The 15,000-nt window shown below is 40.8% G+C and overlaps 1 protein-coding gene across 1 annotated transcript in view; it reads left to right on the top strand.

The window, feature by feature from the left end:
• Positions 1–15,000, top strand: part of LOC138947154 (low-density lipoprotein receptor-related protein 2-like) — a 32,570-nt gene that overhangs the window by 1,347 nt on the left and 16,223 nt on the right. The window contains exons 2-7 of the mRNA XM_070318596.1: positions 5,953–6,204; positions 6,773–6,941; positions 10,128–10,255; positions 11,528–11,693; positions 12,643–12,776; positions 14,531–14,659. Of these exons, the coding sequence (XP_070174697.1) occupies positions 5,953–6,204; positions 6,773–6,941; positions 10,128–10,255; positions 11,528–11,693; positions 12,643–12,776; positions 14,531–14,659 (978 nt within the window). The remainder of the gene's footprint in view (positions 1–5,952; positions 6,205–6,772; positions 6,942–10,127; positions 10,256–11,527; positions 11,694–12,642; positions 12,777–14,530; positions 14,660–15,000) is intronic.

Here is a 15,000-nt window from a genome sequence, read left to right as displayed (position 1 = left end):
GGTGGTTGTTTGGTGGTTGTTTGCTTGGTTGTTTGGTTGGTTGTTTGGTTGGTTGTTTGGTTGGTTGGTTGTTTGGTTGGTTGGTTGTTTGGTTGGTTGTTTGGTTGGTTGTTTGGTTGGTTGGTTGTTTGGTTGGCTGGTTGTTTGGTTGTTTGGTTGGTTGTTTGGTTGGTTGGTTGTTTGGTTGGTTGTTTGGTTGGTTGTTTCGTTGGTTGTTTGGTTGTTTGTTTGTTTGTTTGTTTGGTTGGTTGTTTGGTTGTTTGTTTGGTTGTTTGGTTGGTTGTTTGGTTGGTTGTTTGGTTGGTTGTTTGGTTGGTTGTTTGGTTGGTTGTTTGTTTGGTTGTTTGTTTGGTTGGTTGTTTGGTTGGTTGTTTGGTTGGTTGTTTGGTTGGTTGTTTGGTTGGTTGTTTGGTTGGTTGGTTGTTTGTTTGGTTGTTTGGTTGGTTGTTTGGTTGGTTGTTTGGTTGGTTGTTTGGTTGGTTGTTTGGTTGGTTGTTTCGTTGGTTGCTTGGTTGGTTGTTTGTTTGGTTGTTTGGTTGGTTGTTTGGTTGGTTGTTTGTTTGGTTGGTTGTTTGGTTGTTTGTTTGTTTGTGTTTGTTTGTTTGGTTGGTTGTGTTTGTTTGTTTGTTTGTTTGGTTGGTTGTTTGGTTGTTTGTTTGGTTGTTTGTTTGGTTGGTTGTTTGGTTGGTTGTTTGGTTGGCTGGTTGTTTGGTTGGTTGGTTGGTTGTTTGGTTGTTTGTTTGGTTGTTTGTTTGGTTGGTTGTTTGGTTGTTTGGTTGGTTGTTTGGTTGGTTGTTTGGTTGGTTGTTTGGTTGGTTGTTTGGTTGTTTGTTTGGTTGGTTGTTTGGTTGTTTGGTTGGTTGTTTGGTTGGTTGTTTGGTTGTTTGTTTGATTGTGGTTTTTTGGTCAATGTTGTTGTTGGTGTCGCTGTTGTTTGTGTAAGTTTTTTGTTGCTCCTCTACTTTGTCGAGTGTCGTACTTAATACGTTTGTTGTCTATCTAACGTCAGTGATGTATTGTCAAGTGCTTGTAATGTAGACTAAACGTAGACAATAAATCTTTGCAAGAATTCCTAATTCTATCTCCGCAGGCAAGGGAAACATTGGGAAACGGTATTTGAGAATCATATCCATTTTTATAGTTAAACTTTCTCGCGTTAAAAGATCAAGCGAGTAACATGAAACACACTGGGCTCCTACACTGTAGAAATCGCAATCACAGAGGTCAGCAAAATAATGTTTCTAGAGTTCTCTTATTCTAAAACGCATAGTGCTGGTTCCAATTGTAGATCCAAACACTTCAGTACTTCCTCGTGTGTTTTTGTAGCTAAAAGTATTGACCAGAAAACTTTTCACCACACGAGAATCTCGAAATAATCAATGTTGAGGTCTATTCATTCTGTTTTCCTTGTTTACTTTTGTAGCTGACAATTACGTTTTGATCAGAAAATATTATGTCATACTGACAGGAACAGCGAGGATGTGTGAAGATGGGTAAAAGGTTGAGGTTGGGGTGGGGATCCGGGAGTGAGTTAGTTAGTGAAGTTCCGTTGTGAGATGTATGCAGCAGAAGTATCGAGTCCATTAATATGTCATGACGTTGCCCACTTTGTATCGATCGGTCAATCCGTCAATCCATCAATCAATGTGAATCCGCATATATCCATCCTTCTATCCATCCATTTATCCATCCATCCATCCATCCGTCAGTCCATCCATCCATCCATCCATCAATCCATACATTAATCATCAATCAATCAATCAATCAATCAATGAAAACCTGAAGCAAATAGATCGAAAGACAAGACATCAGCTATAAGAGCTTTTATTCGTCTCCATAAATGTTTGTATGTGTGTCCACTATAAAGACTATTAGGTCGACGTACACGTACCTATTTCGTTTTTTTTCTACAATTATAATTATGTTCAGTAATATAACCTTTCTTGTTTTTGATTCGTAATTTAATTAGACAATGGATTAATTTTATTTTTATTATCTTATTCATCTATTCATCTTTTCCAACTTTATTTCTCAAACCGACTTCCAAAGGGAAAATCTCGTCGAATTTGAAGACGCTTTAATCCGTTTTTACTCTTTTTGCGTCGTTGCTTTCTTGTTGAGTGGAAATATCTTTGTCGCAAATTAACCCATTGTACCGTAGACAGACTTTGTCACTATACTTCACGTGGCGGAAGCAGTCATTTTACACGGCCTATTGAATGAATAGCAATTGTGATATATATATATATCCGTCGGGAAGCTACAACGCCCTGACAGGATATGACTCGTTCTTTCAGTCATAACATTAGTGTTAGAATGGCTTAATTGTTCTTGCTTTCGTCTGTTTTCTTCTCTTACCTTCTGGAAAGAACCTTTTATAGTATGTGTGTTGTTGTTGTTGTTGTTGTTGTTGTTGTTGTTGTTGTTGTTGTCGTTGATGATGATGATGTTGTTGTTGTTGTTGTTGTTGTTGATGATCTTCTTCTTCTTCTTCTTCTTCTTTTTCTTCTTCTTCTTCTTCTTCTAATTTTGTCTTGTATAATTGTTTTCTTATCTGCTCAGTTGTTGTGTGTTGCTTTTGGGGCTTGTATGCCACTTTGAAGAGGCGGTCTTTGTTTGATCTTGTTCAATACCCGTGTAACCGAGTGCCGAAACACTACGATCACCTCGGGAAGCGAAGTGCAATCAAACAGGATTGAAAATGTTAGGGCTAATTTCTTAGCCCTATAAAAACTGTTATGCAAACCCGAAGGTTTTTATGAACATACAGACAATCGGAAACCACCAGACCCCATCACAAACAGAATTCTACAATCCACTGGTGTTGACTTTTAAAGGCCAACAACTCGGGTGCAGAGTCTGCTGTGAAAGGATCTCCCAGGTCAACACGAAAATACCCAGCATTCCTCCACCGAAATCGGTGTATTTTGCCTGAATGGCGGTGTAAAAACGGCCATACGCGTAAAAAAACGCTCGTACACAAAAACACGAGTGAACGTGGGAGTTTGAGCCCATGAACGAAAAAGAATAATAACAAGAGAAGTACAATTACATCAGCACCACAATTTTGCAGAGGATTGAACAGTAATATGCTTTGTTCCGTGTGAAAGTACCTAGTACTGATCCTTGCGGGACACCTGCTGGGACGGGTGAATACATGAACTTTTAAGACAACTGCCTGTTTATACCCAGAGAGGTACTCTTGAAACCAGACCAGAAGATGTTCGCGTATTCCGATTTGGTTATGAGGCCCTTAGGCCATACTCTATTAAACGCTTTAGAATTTTCAAAAAATACAGCTTGAATAGGAATATTATTGTCTGAAGATTTACACATTCTACAAACAAATTAACTGGTAGGAGGTGGAATCTCTTGGGATAAATCCAGACTGGTATGGCTTAAGAATACTGTTACAAGTTAAATATTCGAAAACTCGTGACTGAACATATTTTTCAAACACCTTTCCAATGCAGCTTAAGAGAGAAATGGGTCGATTATTTGAACAATCAGTTTTGTCTCCTTTTTAAAAAATAGGTGATACATGAGCTTTTATTAATTCCAACGAAAATTTAGCTTCCGGGAGAGATCTATTATACAAACATGTTAGAGCTTCTGAAATGTGCCTGGCGCGTACTATCACAATCTTTTCTTTTATCAAGGTTTATTACCAATTCAGTGCCCCATATGGCTTTTTGACCAATCGGGACGGATTCTAGGTGACCCTCTAAATGTTATTTATCAAGCTAAAAATTAACAAGACAAAGTAAAAATTTAAATCAACAATATCAGCGTGATTTATTCTAAAGAATGACACTTCAAATGCTGTCAGATAATACTCTCTTTATCTAAAAATACCGAAAAGCGAGTTTTGTCGGTGGGTGCTTCGCGGAACAGCAAGGCACCGCCCATCCTCTGAGTGTGCAATGCGGACCCGCTCACTTAAAATCTAAATTATCTAAGTTCGAAAAAATCAAGTGAAATTGCGTCACTCGCTTTACGTCAAATGTATCTATACGTCATTTTCCATCCGTCTGGAGTCGGTTCTAAATCTGTCGCTCTCTGTTCAACAAGAAAAAGCGAAGCAACCGAATCGCATGGTTTATCTTGTGAGATTGTTGTGTGTCAAACGCATTTGACTTGTGAATATTCATCACGTCAGGTGTGTTACCCTGATTGGCTGTCCCAGGTCACGAGAATTCTTTGACTGACAGGCATAATCAGGTAGGAGCGCTCAAGTTCCCATTGCGGCTGTTCCGTCTAATTCGCGGGGTCGCTTCGAGATTTCTTTTGGTCGATTTAAACGGTAATAAAACCGTTATTTCTAATATGCTGACTGTTAGCAAATGATAACAAACATGTCGAGAAAAAAGATATCAAGCATGAGCCTTTTAGGCGAATGCTGATATCGTTTGTCTGTTATCATTTGCTAACAGTCAGCATATTAGAAATAACTCATATTGTAATTCAATCGAGTTTGCGTTTTAATGAAACAGATCCTGTGATTGGTCAGAATGCCCCAACTCATTAAAAATTACCGGTCACTAATTCTCGATAGTCACTCGCTAAAAAATCCATTAACAACCTGCTGGCGAGGCGCATTGATACAGCCTCAACTAGTCTCGGTTAGCTTTGAGGGTCATTTTACAAGTAGGAAATATGAAGTACCAACGAAATACCGAGACCATAAGGTATGCGAAGTGATGACGTCGGATACGTGACGTAAGTTGATGCATGAATTCTTTCGGACTACGTCAGTCAATTCCAAAGATCGCTTTTGTGATGAAAAGAATTTGTTTTGAGTTTGCTGTCCAGAAACCCGTCAAAAAAGAAGGGAAAATGTATGTGAAAGAAAACAAAACAGGAGGAGAGTGATACGATAGGAATACAGAGACATATTTCTTGGGACTTGACCCTTGCAGGTAGGTGGACTGAAAGTAGTGTGTGAACAGAACAGAACCAATTCTGTCTGTTTACCATCGCATGAAAGCAGGAAAGAGATCGTCGTCAGATTGAATTACAATAACATTAACACGCTTCCATTTGAAACTTCGAGGTCTTCATCGTGGATTGACGCCCTCCCAAAGTCTAATTGAAGCCCTCCGTCGCTTCGCTCCGTCGGGCTTCAATTAGCTTTTGTCGGGCGTCAATCCCCGATGAAGACCTCGAAGTTTCAAATGGAAGCATGTTAATGTGTAATTATTAATATATTTTCAACTTCCTGAATACTTAAAACCACTTCGTCCAAAACAGTATCTATTCTGTCAACTTCAGGAACGTCGTCATCATCACATGGTACCTTTGACTGTTCAACAAAGAAATGATTAAAGAGTGTTGCTGTTTAGGTAAATTCAGTCAAGTAGGCTAATGACTGTACAAACAAGAGCGGAGAGCGAGGTTTGTCTCCCTAAGTACGTGTGTCTGTCTGTCTGTCTGTCTGTATGTGTGTGAGGATTTGTTAGTTGTACTTACTTCGTAAAAGACACCTATCTTAATCTGGCAAATGGATTCAGAAAAAAACTTCCCACTCCGATCATTCGAAGGGTGGTATCACGTACCCTGTATAACACTGTCCACAGCTCTGCGAATGTTTGCACGGTTGTTTACACAAAAATGCAGGACTCTTCCAATCAAACTTTTCTTTTTTAACTCAAAACAATGTATACAATGTTTAATGTTCAAAAATACAACCCACAGTCCATGGTTATGATACTGGCAAACAATGTGGACGACGCTGACGAAAACAACAACGACGACGACGACGTCGACGACGACGACGACAATGACGATGATGATGATGATGATGATGATGATGATGATGATGATGATGATGATGATGACGACGACGATGATGATGATGATGACGATGATGATGACGACGACGACGACAATGATGACGACGACGACGACAATTACCTTCTGGGGCTGTATTCTTGATTCGTTTTTTTTCCCCAGCAAAGCATGACGACTCTTTCTTCCTCATTGCAAGTGGTGGTGGTCGACTTAGTTCCATAATTCGTATGGACACAGACACCTACGCGAACTATGCTCTTCCAATGTCCCCCACAACACATAATCCGATCGCAGTAGACTATGACCCTGTGGATGAACAGATTTACTGGACGGAAGTGAACAAGGATTTCAACGCAATTCGTTCTGCTGGCCTGAATGGAACTGGAATGCAGACCGTATACGATGGGGGTCAAAGTGAGTTTGGATGTGCCTTGTTACATTGTTGTTGTTGTTGTTGTTGTTGTTGTTGTTGTTGTTGTTGTTGTTGTTGTTGTTGTTGTTGTTGGTGGTGGTGGTGGTGGTTGAGGGTGGTGGTGTGTGTTTGTGTCACTGTGTGTGTGCGTGTGCGGTGTGTGTGTGTGTTTGTGTGTGTGTGTGTGTGTAATCGTGTGTGTGTGTGTGTGTGTGGGTGTGTGTGTAAGTGTGTGTGTGTGTAAGTGTGTGAGCGTATGTGTACGTTTGTGTGTCTATTTTATGTCTTCGTTTTTCCACGTGTTGCTAATGTATTTTGCCACACGTGGGCTGAGTTGCACGAAGCGAAAATGCAAGACACCCAAAAGGGGTGACACGCAGCTGTGGGGTCGGATTTGTTATAAATTGAGACTTGCTGTGATTTCAACCCGTTGAACCCCGCCGCATTTTCCCACCAAGTTGAGTTGCACCCACATTCGCTTTATTAACCTCAGCCCAGCAGACTTGGTACGTTATACATGTTGGATGGTTTTTTTAAAGGATCATTCCCATTGAAGTACATTTGTTGCAGGTGCCGTTCTTGATGGGATCGCAGTGGACCCTCTGTCTCGCCTTATCTTCTACACAGACGCTGGGAACGACGTGATCGCCATGCTGACCATGTCCACTTGGGCTAAAAAGACTGTGGTCAGTTCTAACCTCGACAAACCTCGGGCCATCGTGCTGGACGTTGTCAATGGGTTTGTGTGAAGACGTTTTCTACTAATTGTTTTAACATAGAGGGGGAATCGAGACGAGGGTCGTGGTGTATGTGTGTCTGTGTGTGTGTCTGTGTGTGTGTGTGTGTGTGTGTGTGTGTCTGTGTGTGTGTGTGTGTGTGGGTGTGTGTGTGTGTGTGTGTGTGTAGAGCGATTCAGAGTAAACTATTGGACCGATCTTTATGAAATTTTACATGAGAGTTCCTGGGTATGATTTCCCCAGACGTTTGTTTTCATTTTTTGGATAGACGTCAGTGATGACGTCATATCCGGCTTTTTGTAAAAGTTGAGGCAGCACTGTCACACCCTCATCAGGGGCGGACGAGGGGGGGGGGCACAGGGGGCATGTGCCCCCCCCCCCGGGAAAAAAAAAAAAAAAAAGAAGAAGAAAAAAAAAGATTTTTCTATGCTGATTCTATGACCATTTCTAAGTTCAAATGGTACCAGATGGCACCATTTTGCTTCTTTGGGCAAACAACATTTCCGGGGGGGCATGCCCCCGGACCCCCCTAGCAAATTCGGGCGCTTCGCGCCCATCACATTCACTTTCGATTCAAAGTGCCCCCCCCCCCCCCCCCCTTACAAAGCAACTGATCCGCCCCTGCTCATTATTCAATAAAATTGATTGAAATTTTGGCCAAGCAATCTTTGACAAAGGCCGGACTTTGGTATTGCATTTCAGCTTGGAGGCTTAAACATTAATTAATGACTTTGCTCATTACAAATCTGAAAATTGCAATTAAAAGTATTTTGTTATAAAACGATCCAAAATTACGTTTATCGTATTGTTCATCATGTTCTGATTCCAAAAACATATAAATATGTTATATTCGGATTAAAAACAAGCTCTGAAAATTAAAAATATTAATATTATTATTAAAATTAAATTTCCGAAATCGATTTAAAAACAATTTCATCTTATTCCTTGTCGGTTCCTGATTCCATGAACATATAGATATGATATGTTTGGATTAAAAACACGCTCAGAAAGTTAAAACGAAGAGAGGTACAGAAAAGCGTGCTATGCAGCAGCAGCACAGCGCAACCACTACCGCGCTAAACTGGCTCGTCAATTTCACTGAGCGGCGGACTACGGTCATTGTGAGTTCCACAGCTTGACTAAATGTAGTAATTTTGCATTACGCGACTTGTTTCTCTTCTTCTTCTTCTTCGTTCATGGGCTTAGACTCCCACGTTCACCCATGTTTTTAGCACGAGTGGATTTTTAGGTGTATGACCGTTTTTACGCCGCCATTCAGGCTAGGCAGCATACGCCGATTTCGGTGTGTTACCACCACGCCACTGCGCCCGTCTGTTTTGTTTTGATGTTTGTTTTGGTTTGGTTTGTTTTGCTGTGAATAAAATATGAACCAGACTGATAACGTTTCAATGACTGAGGATTTTCGGAAATAACTCCGTCGGCTTTGTATGGGTTGTGAAAGAGTGAATTGCCTTGCTTTTCCTCTGACAAATAACTTCACACGTGCGCCTGTCCACGTGTTTCCGACACACCCCTTGTTAGTGATTGGCCCCTCCAATGTTTGTCTGAGTACGTAGAGGTTACATGCCGAGTCTCAGTGATTATTAAAAATAATGGTCGAAGTTGGCGGATCATGAAAAATGCGAGCTTCAGCGAGCTTTTTCATGACCGCGAACTGAGACCATTATTTTTAATAATCACTGAGACTCGGCATGTAACCTCTTTATTCCTCCTTTCTTCAGTTGTATGCAATGCTCTTAAGTGTTTTGTTTTTATGTTTATACTCGACCATTATTTTGATGTTTTACTAGTTTAATACTTTGATTAGATACTGTTCCTTTTAGGTATGAAATGATAGCATGTGCTTGTGTGTAGATATGCGAGCGCACGCTCGCGCGCGCGAGCATGTGTGTGTGTATATGTGTGTGTGTGTGTGCATGTGTGTGTGCATGTGTGTGTGCATGTGTGTGTGCATGTGTGTGTGTGCATGTGTGTGTGTGTGTGTGTGTGTGTGTGAGTTTATGTGTGCATGTGTGTGTGTATACGTGGGTGTGGATGTGTGTGTGTGTGAATGTGCGCAGTCTTTGCTTTCGTTTTCAATTATTCTCTGTATATGTTCCAAGGACAGGTTGGAAGATTAGGCTAAGCCTAAAACCTTTATCCTTATGTAATAAAGTTCTGAGTTCTGAGTTATTCAAAGAAAACAGGAGTTTTTGTGCGAAAGTTTGATCGAATCCGAATCACTCAACCAGTCAACCTGCGCAGGCGATCGATTAATGCGCGGTTGTATAGTTCCGTGCAAATCATTCCATTCTGTTAACACTTCTTGTCAGTTTCCCTGTTTTAGACTAAAATCAAGTACACAGATATGCTGTTATTCTGCTGTGGCGGTAAAGGAAGATATTGTGTGTTCTGTTTATGTTTTAGTATCGCATAGGATAATGTTCTTTCGTCAAATGGGACTAGCAGACGAACTTTTGCACCCGTGTTCCAACGTTAATTACTGTATGAAGTTCAGTTTTCTGGGGAAAATAGTGTATGAAACCGCTTTATGTTGTTTAAATTGATGAGATGTGTGCATTTGGTTGCGTGTGATCTGTCAAAAATGAAATATTGTTGAAAACTGACCGTCGGATTGCAGTCAGTGTTGTCGAAGAAACTGCGTTAAAAGAAGGGGAACTACTCTTGTCGGCTAGAGTATGAGTTACTTGCCTTGGGAATTTGCTTGTGATGAACGGTTTGTGCACGGCAGATCTAGATTCAGAAAACAACCTAACTAATGGATTTTATATGGAGATTCATGTGTTCAGGCCTGTAGTTGTTAATTTAAATGCGGTATGTTTGTATTGTTTGCTCCAGAGATGTATATTTCGTACGTATAGAGCGTTCGGAACTTTTCAGTCGCAAAAGTAGTACCAAAACAGAACAGCTTCTCAACCCATTGCACTATCGAGGATTCAGGCTGTTGCTGGCTCGTTATTTGTTTGGTTGCTGGGTCATTATCGAAAAATAACTAGCTCTACAAGTTTACAGAGGTAAAGAAGCAGAGGGGGGAATAAAAGGCTATATTTACTCTTTCACAACCAGTATAAACCCGACAGAGTTATTTTCGAAATTCGTCTGTTAGCTTTATTTACATTTAGTCAAGTTAAGTATTCCTCAAACTGCAGGCTGATCTTTCTTTGCAGTGTGCTGTTCTGGACAGACTGGGGGGCAGTGGCAAATATTGAGCGAGCCAACTACGACGGCAGTGACAGAAGGACACTGGTCAGCTTCCAACTATACTATACCAATGCCCTTGCGTTGGACGTTGCAAGTATGTCAACAATAACTGTATACTCACTCTCTCTCTCTCTCTCTCTCTCTCTCTCTCTCTCTCTCTCTCTCTCTCTCTCTCTCTCTCTCTCTCTCTCTCTCTCTCTCTCTCTCCTCACACAGACTAAAACAAAAATCGATGTAACCGCCCATGTCCGTCACAGAACAACATCATCACTCGCGTTCAATGAACTCTGGGAGACAGAAGACAATACTGATATCTTAGAATCCTCGCGTTTAAATGCCAGTGAAAGCCGAAGAATCTCAAAGCCAATACTCTACGAGCCATGTGTAATGTGTGAACTTATCTCTTTCAGACAACAACAATCTAAACGTGAATAGTCGTTCTTGTATCACTGTCAAACAATCTTCCAACACTAACTTGGTCGATTCGCGTTCCGAAATAGCCATATCGGTTGAAGTGACGTCAACAACATTACAAACTATGGTTCACTCGTCAGATAGGGGGGGGGGGGGGGGGGGGCATACCCCCCCTAGGAGCCGGCTTTTGTCTTCTAGATGACGGTTTTTGAAGGTAGTTGGGTTATGATTTTGCTCAGGTTGCAGCAGATCGGTCCATTTTCCTTGTTTTGATCCAAATGTTTCTTCTTAAATTTACTTTTTGTAAGGTGTATTAGGGGAAGTTTTTTTTTGCTAAGATTGCACCAGATTGCTCCGTTTTCCTTGTTTTTATGTCTCAGTTTCATTCGACACAGTTATTCTGTCACACACAACTTGTACATCTCTGGCAGCGTTCACAGACACACACAAAATTGTGTTTTGTAAAGACTTGTGAGACTGTAACAGTCTTTCTAGCACAATAAAAAAAAATAGTAGCTTTGCTTCGCTCCGTCTGGGTTCAAAAAGGCTTTCGTCGGGCATCAGTTGACGTTGATAATCTCGAAGTTTCACATGGAAGCCTATCGATGTGTAACTGGTCTACATTGAAATACATCTCTCAAGTCTTGGTTTGTGTATTACTATCAAACAGAAAACGGGTCACTAAAGTGTCCTTTGGCCTTTCTTCCAGTGTTCGGTATCTTTTAGATAAACATGAGAGATATGTATTCACAAAGGCAGAGGCAGCACGAATCTGGCGTCAATTGTGTGTATATCGAAGGTGGTCCGGGACAGCATATGTAGAGAACAGAGAGAATTTAACCAAAACGTTCAAGCAAACAGCAGCAAAACAAAAATGAAAATGAGAGGGAAAGATGATACCAAATGGGAAAGCTGTTATTAGTTACTGCCATTAACTTCATTGTGTTTGCAGACAACCGCCTCTACTGGGTTGACGCTGGCAGCGACCGCATTGAGTCTTCAGACTTGTTTGGCAATGGAAGGAAAGTGCTCTTTACTGCAGCAAAAAGAACACGACACTTTTTTGGGATGGCACTATTTCAAAACGCTCTGTATATCACGGACTGGGGGCACAACGGGTGTGTATATTGTGATTATGTTGTAACTTAAACTGAGCCGTACCGGCACGGTTAGCCTAGTGGTAAGGCGTCCGCCCCGTGATCGGGAGGTCGTGTGTTCGAACCCCGGCCGGGTCATACCTAAGACTTTAAAATTGGCAATCTAGTGGCTGCTCCGCCTGGCGTCTGGCATTATGGGGTTAGTGCTAGGACTGGTTGGTCCGGTGTCAGAATAATGTGACTGGGTGAGACACGAAGCCTGTGCTGCGACTTCTGTCTTGTGTGTGGCGCACGTTATATGTCAAAGCAGCACCGCCCTGATCGGTCGGCTGGGCGTTAAGCAAACAAGCAAACAAACAAAACTGAGCCGTGTCTCCGAAACCAAGTTGCCCAATATATGACATTGAAAACGAACTCTGCTAAAACCACGATGTTCGAAGGTAACCCTGTCAGATTCGTATTGGTCTTTGTTTTAAAGAGCAACTTCCAGCGATTCAAATGGCAATGTTAATACTGCAACCGGGTTGTGTTATTTTTGTTGCTATCCAAACGTCTGTTTGTTTTGTTTTTATTTATACAAGCTTAAGAACTTGACTGATGATTTCCGATCGATAATACCACATAAAGCATATTTTGCACACAAAGCGACTGTGAATCCTCATTGCACACGAATTTGAAAACTTTGACTGACGCCAAGATGTATCAGATAGCCTACATATTATTCCGACGAATGATTACACATTAAAAGAGATGAAAGATTAAGCTAGTGAACTTTCAACAATAGAAAGAAAGGAACGAACCAAAAATGAAATTAATTTTGTTGTCCATAATCAGATATTTAATAAACTGACTTTCTTTTATGATGATTCTTGATTTTAGAATCTATTTGGAATCTATAAGCCTATCTGGTTCCTAGTTCTTGTTAATGATTATTTCTTGTTCTGTATAATTTCTGATATACACATTTCAGGACGACGTCGTCGACGAGTAGTGAGTTAATTCGCCATCCACTGGGTGTGGACGATGAAAACACGACAGTTAAGGCCACGTCCAACAAACGTCTTAACGGCATTCACGTGTATCACCAAGACTCTCTGATGACTGGTAAGTTATGAACCAAGTAATTAATGTAATATCTGGGTTTGAGATTACCTGCTATTCAGACTTTGTCGTTGGATTATCTTGATTGTCTAACGACGCCACGCAAGTATGGAAGAAAACTCTGTCCAACGACAAAGTCTGAATAGCGGTTCATGTCTCACATCTGTATTACAGAGGAGAGCACAAAAACGTTTTGTTTACTCACAATTAGGCTAACCACAACAGCCATGTACATGTATGTGGAGAGATCTGTTTAATTTTTTTTAATTAGTAATATTTAACACTATCTACCCCACCTATGTTGACCAAGTTTTTGTGTAGCCGAGACCAGCTCTGCTGCAGCAGGTCACCCAGAATGGTAGTAACTGTGAAGAAACTGTGTATCAACACGCTGGAATGCAGGCGTTAGGTGGACGTTACAGGAAGCGACTGAAGCTAACAGTCTGAGCGGATATATCCGTACCTGGTCAGATAGAGCCATATGAGTGGATACGTATGTATCCGTACCTGAGAGACAATGAGTTAAAGAGCAGATAAAACACACACACACACACACACACACACACACACACACACACACACACACACACACACACACAGTCAAAAACTTGTACATACAAGGTACAGTCGAACCTGTCCCGGCGAAATTGAAACAAAATACAGACCATTTAGTTTGACTTATCTCGTACAAGATAAGAAGTTAGTTTTATTTCTCTTGTTCAAGATGATTTGGTTATGATTTCCGTTTGCCAGGTAGTTTACACGCAATTAATTTGTTGCACACCGTGGTTTTTCCCTGGAATAGCTAAGCTCTTTAACTGTTTTGATTTTCATTCTTAAAAACTCTCTTGCCTTAATGGAGACCATGCCCAGAACGACCATCTGTCTATAACGACCAGTTGAGTTGTTCTAGACAGGTTCGACTGTATAACAATAAGACCAGAACCGAAAAAAAGTCTCAGGGGAGGCAACCATATAGCTGCAATTTGATTCAAAACATACATCGGTTGTTTCCCTTATCTGAGTACGTATTGAGGCAGCCAAAGGGTTGGACAAAATTACTTTAATTTAATTTACCTATCTTGCTTTCTGAGAGCAATACAGGAAATGTAAGCTTACATCTTAAGTGTAATTATGGATCTATGTATCGATTGGACATTGGATTTCCCTTCTTTGAGTCATGTGACGTCAGAGGCCTACAAAACTTTATGTATCGATTGGAGATTGGATTTCCCTTCTTTGAGTCATGTGACGTCAGAGGCCTACAAAACTTTATAATTGGGCGTTTCAGGTTGACCGAAACTTTAAAGGAACTACAAAACACACGTCATGTGTTTGATTGCATGTGTGTGTGCTGTTCAATGTCAAAACAACAACAAAGTCAGTACATGACGTGTGTTTTGTAGTTCCTTTGAAGTTTCGGTCAACCTGAAACGCCCAAATATGAAGCTTATGTGTTTGATTGCATGTGTGTGTGCCCGGGCTCGTTCAATCGTCAAAACAACAACAAAGTCATAGTACCTGAAAGGAATTCGATCGATACATAAATGTTATTTGCGTTTTTGACCAAAATATGACATTAATTTTACACAGATCTTGACAGTCATTGTTCACCTCGACCGCTAGCGCGGTCTCGGAGAACAATGACTGTCTCGATCTGTGTACAATGTCATATTTAGGTCAAACACGCAAATAACGTATAATGTATCAGTTGCATTGATATACTAACAACAAGACATGCCCATAATGTATTTCAGGTCCAAACGGATGTGGCAACAACAATGGCGGTTGCAGTGTAATGTGCATACCGTTGCCCAGCAACAATAGCAAGTGCATGTGTCCGGATGGTCAGCGACTGTCTTCTGACCAGATAAGCTGTGTAAACGGTATGATGAATTTGGCTGTAAATTATTTTGTTTCACGACTGTGTTTATTGGCTCACAATTAAAAATGTTTATTTCGACATGATGCTTTGAAAAATGAACCATTTAGGTATGAGTTGGCGAGAGACAAAAACACTTTAGCAGGTAGGAAACAAATCTGCCGCAGCATTTTTGTTTAAAACAAATTGTGAACCAAAATATTATGTAAATAATTTCTCCTCTACCTCCCCATTCTCCCTCCCTTTCTGATTTGTTTTGCCTGTGTAGCCTGTATGGTCTGTAGAGGTGTGTTGGAGTAGGGGAAAAGGAGTCAAATATTGTAGATAATTTAGATCCTTTTCTTA

The sequence above is a fragment of the Littorina saxatilis genome, linkage group LG14 (genome assembly GCF_037325665.1).
Source record: "Littorina saxatilis isolate snail1 linkage group LG14, US_GU_Lsax_2.0, whole genome shotgun sequence".
Lineage (NCBI taxonomy): Eukaryota > Metazoa > Mollusca > Gastropoda > Littorinimorpha > Littorinidae > Littorina > Littorina saxatilis.
Note: the sequence above shows the minus strand (reverse complement) of the source record. Positions and strands in the feature narration are given on the sequence as shown.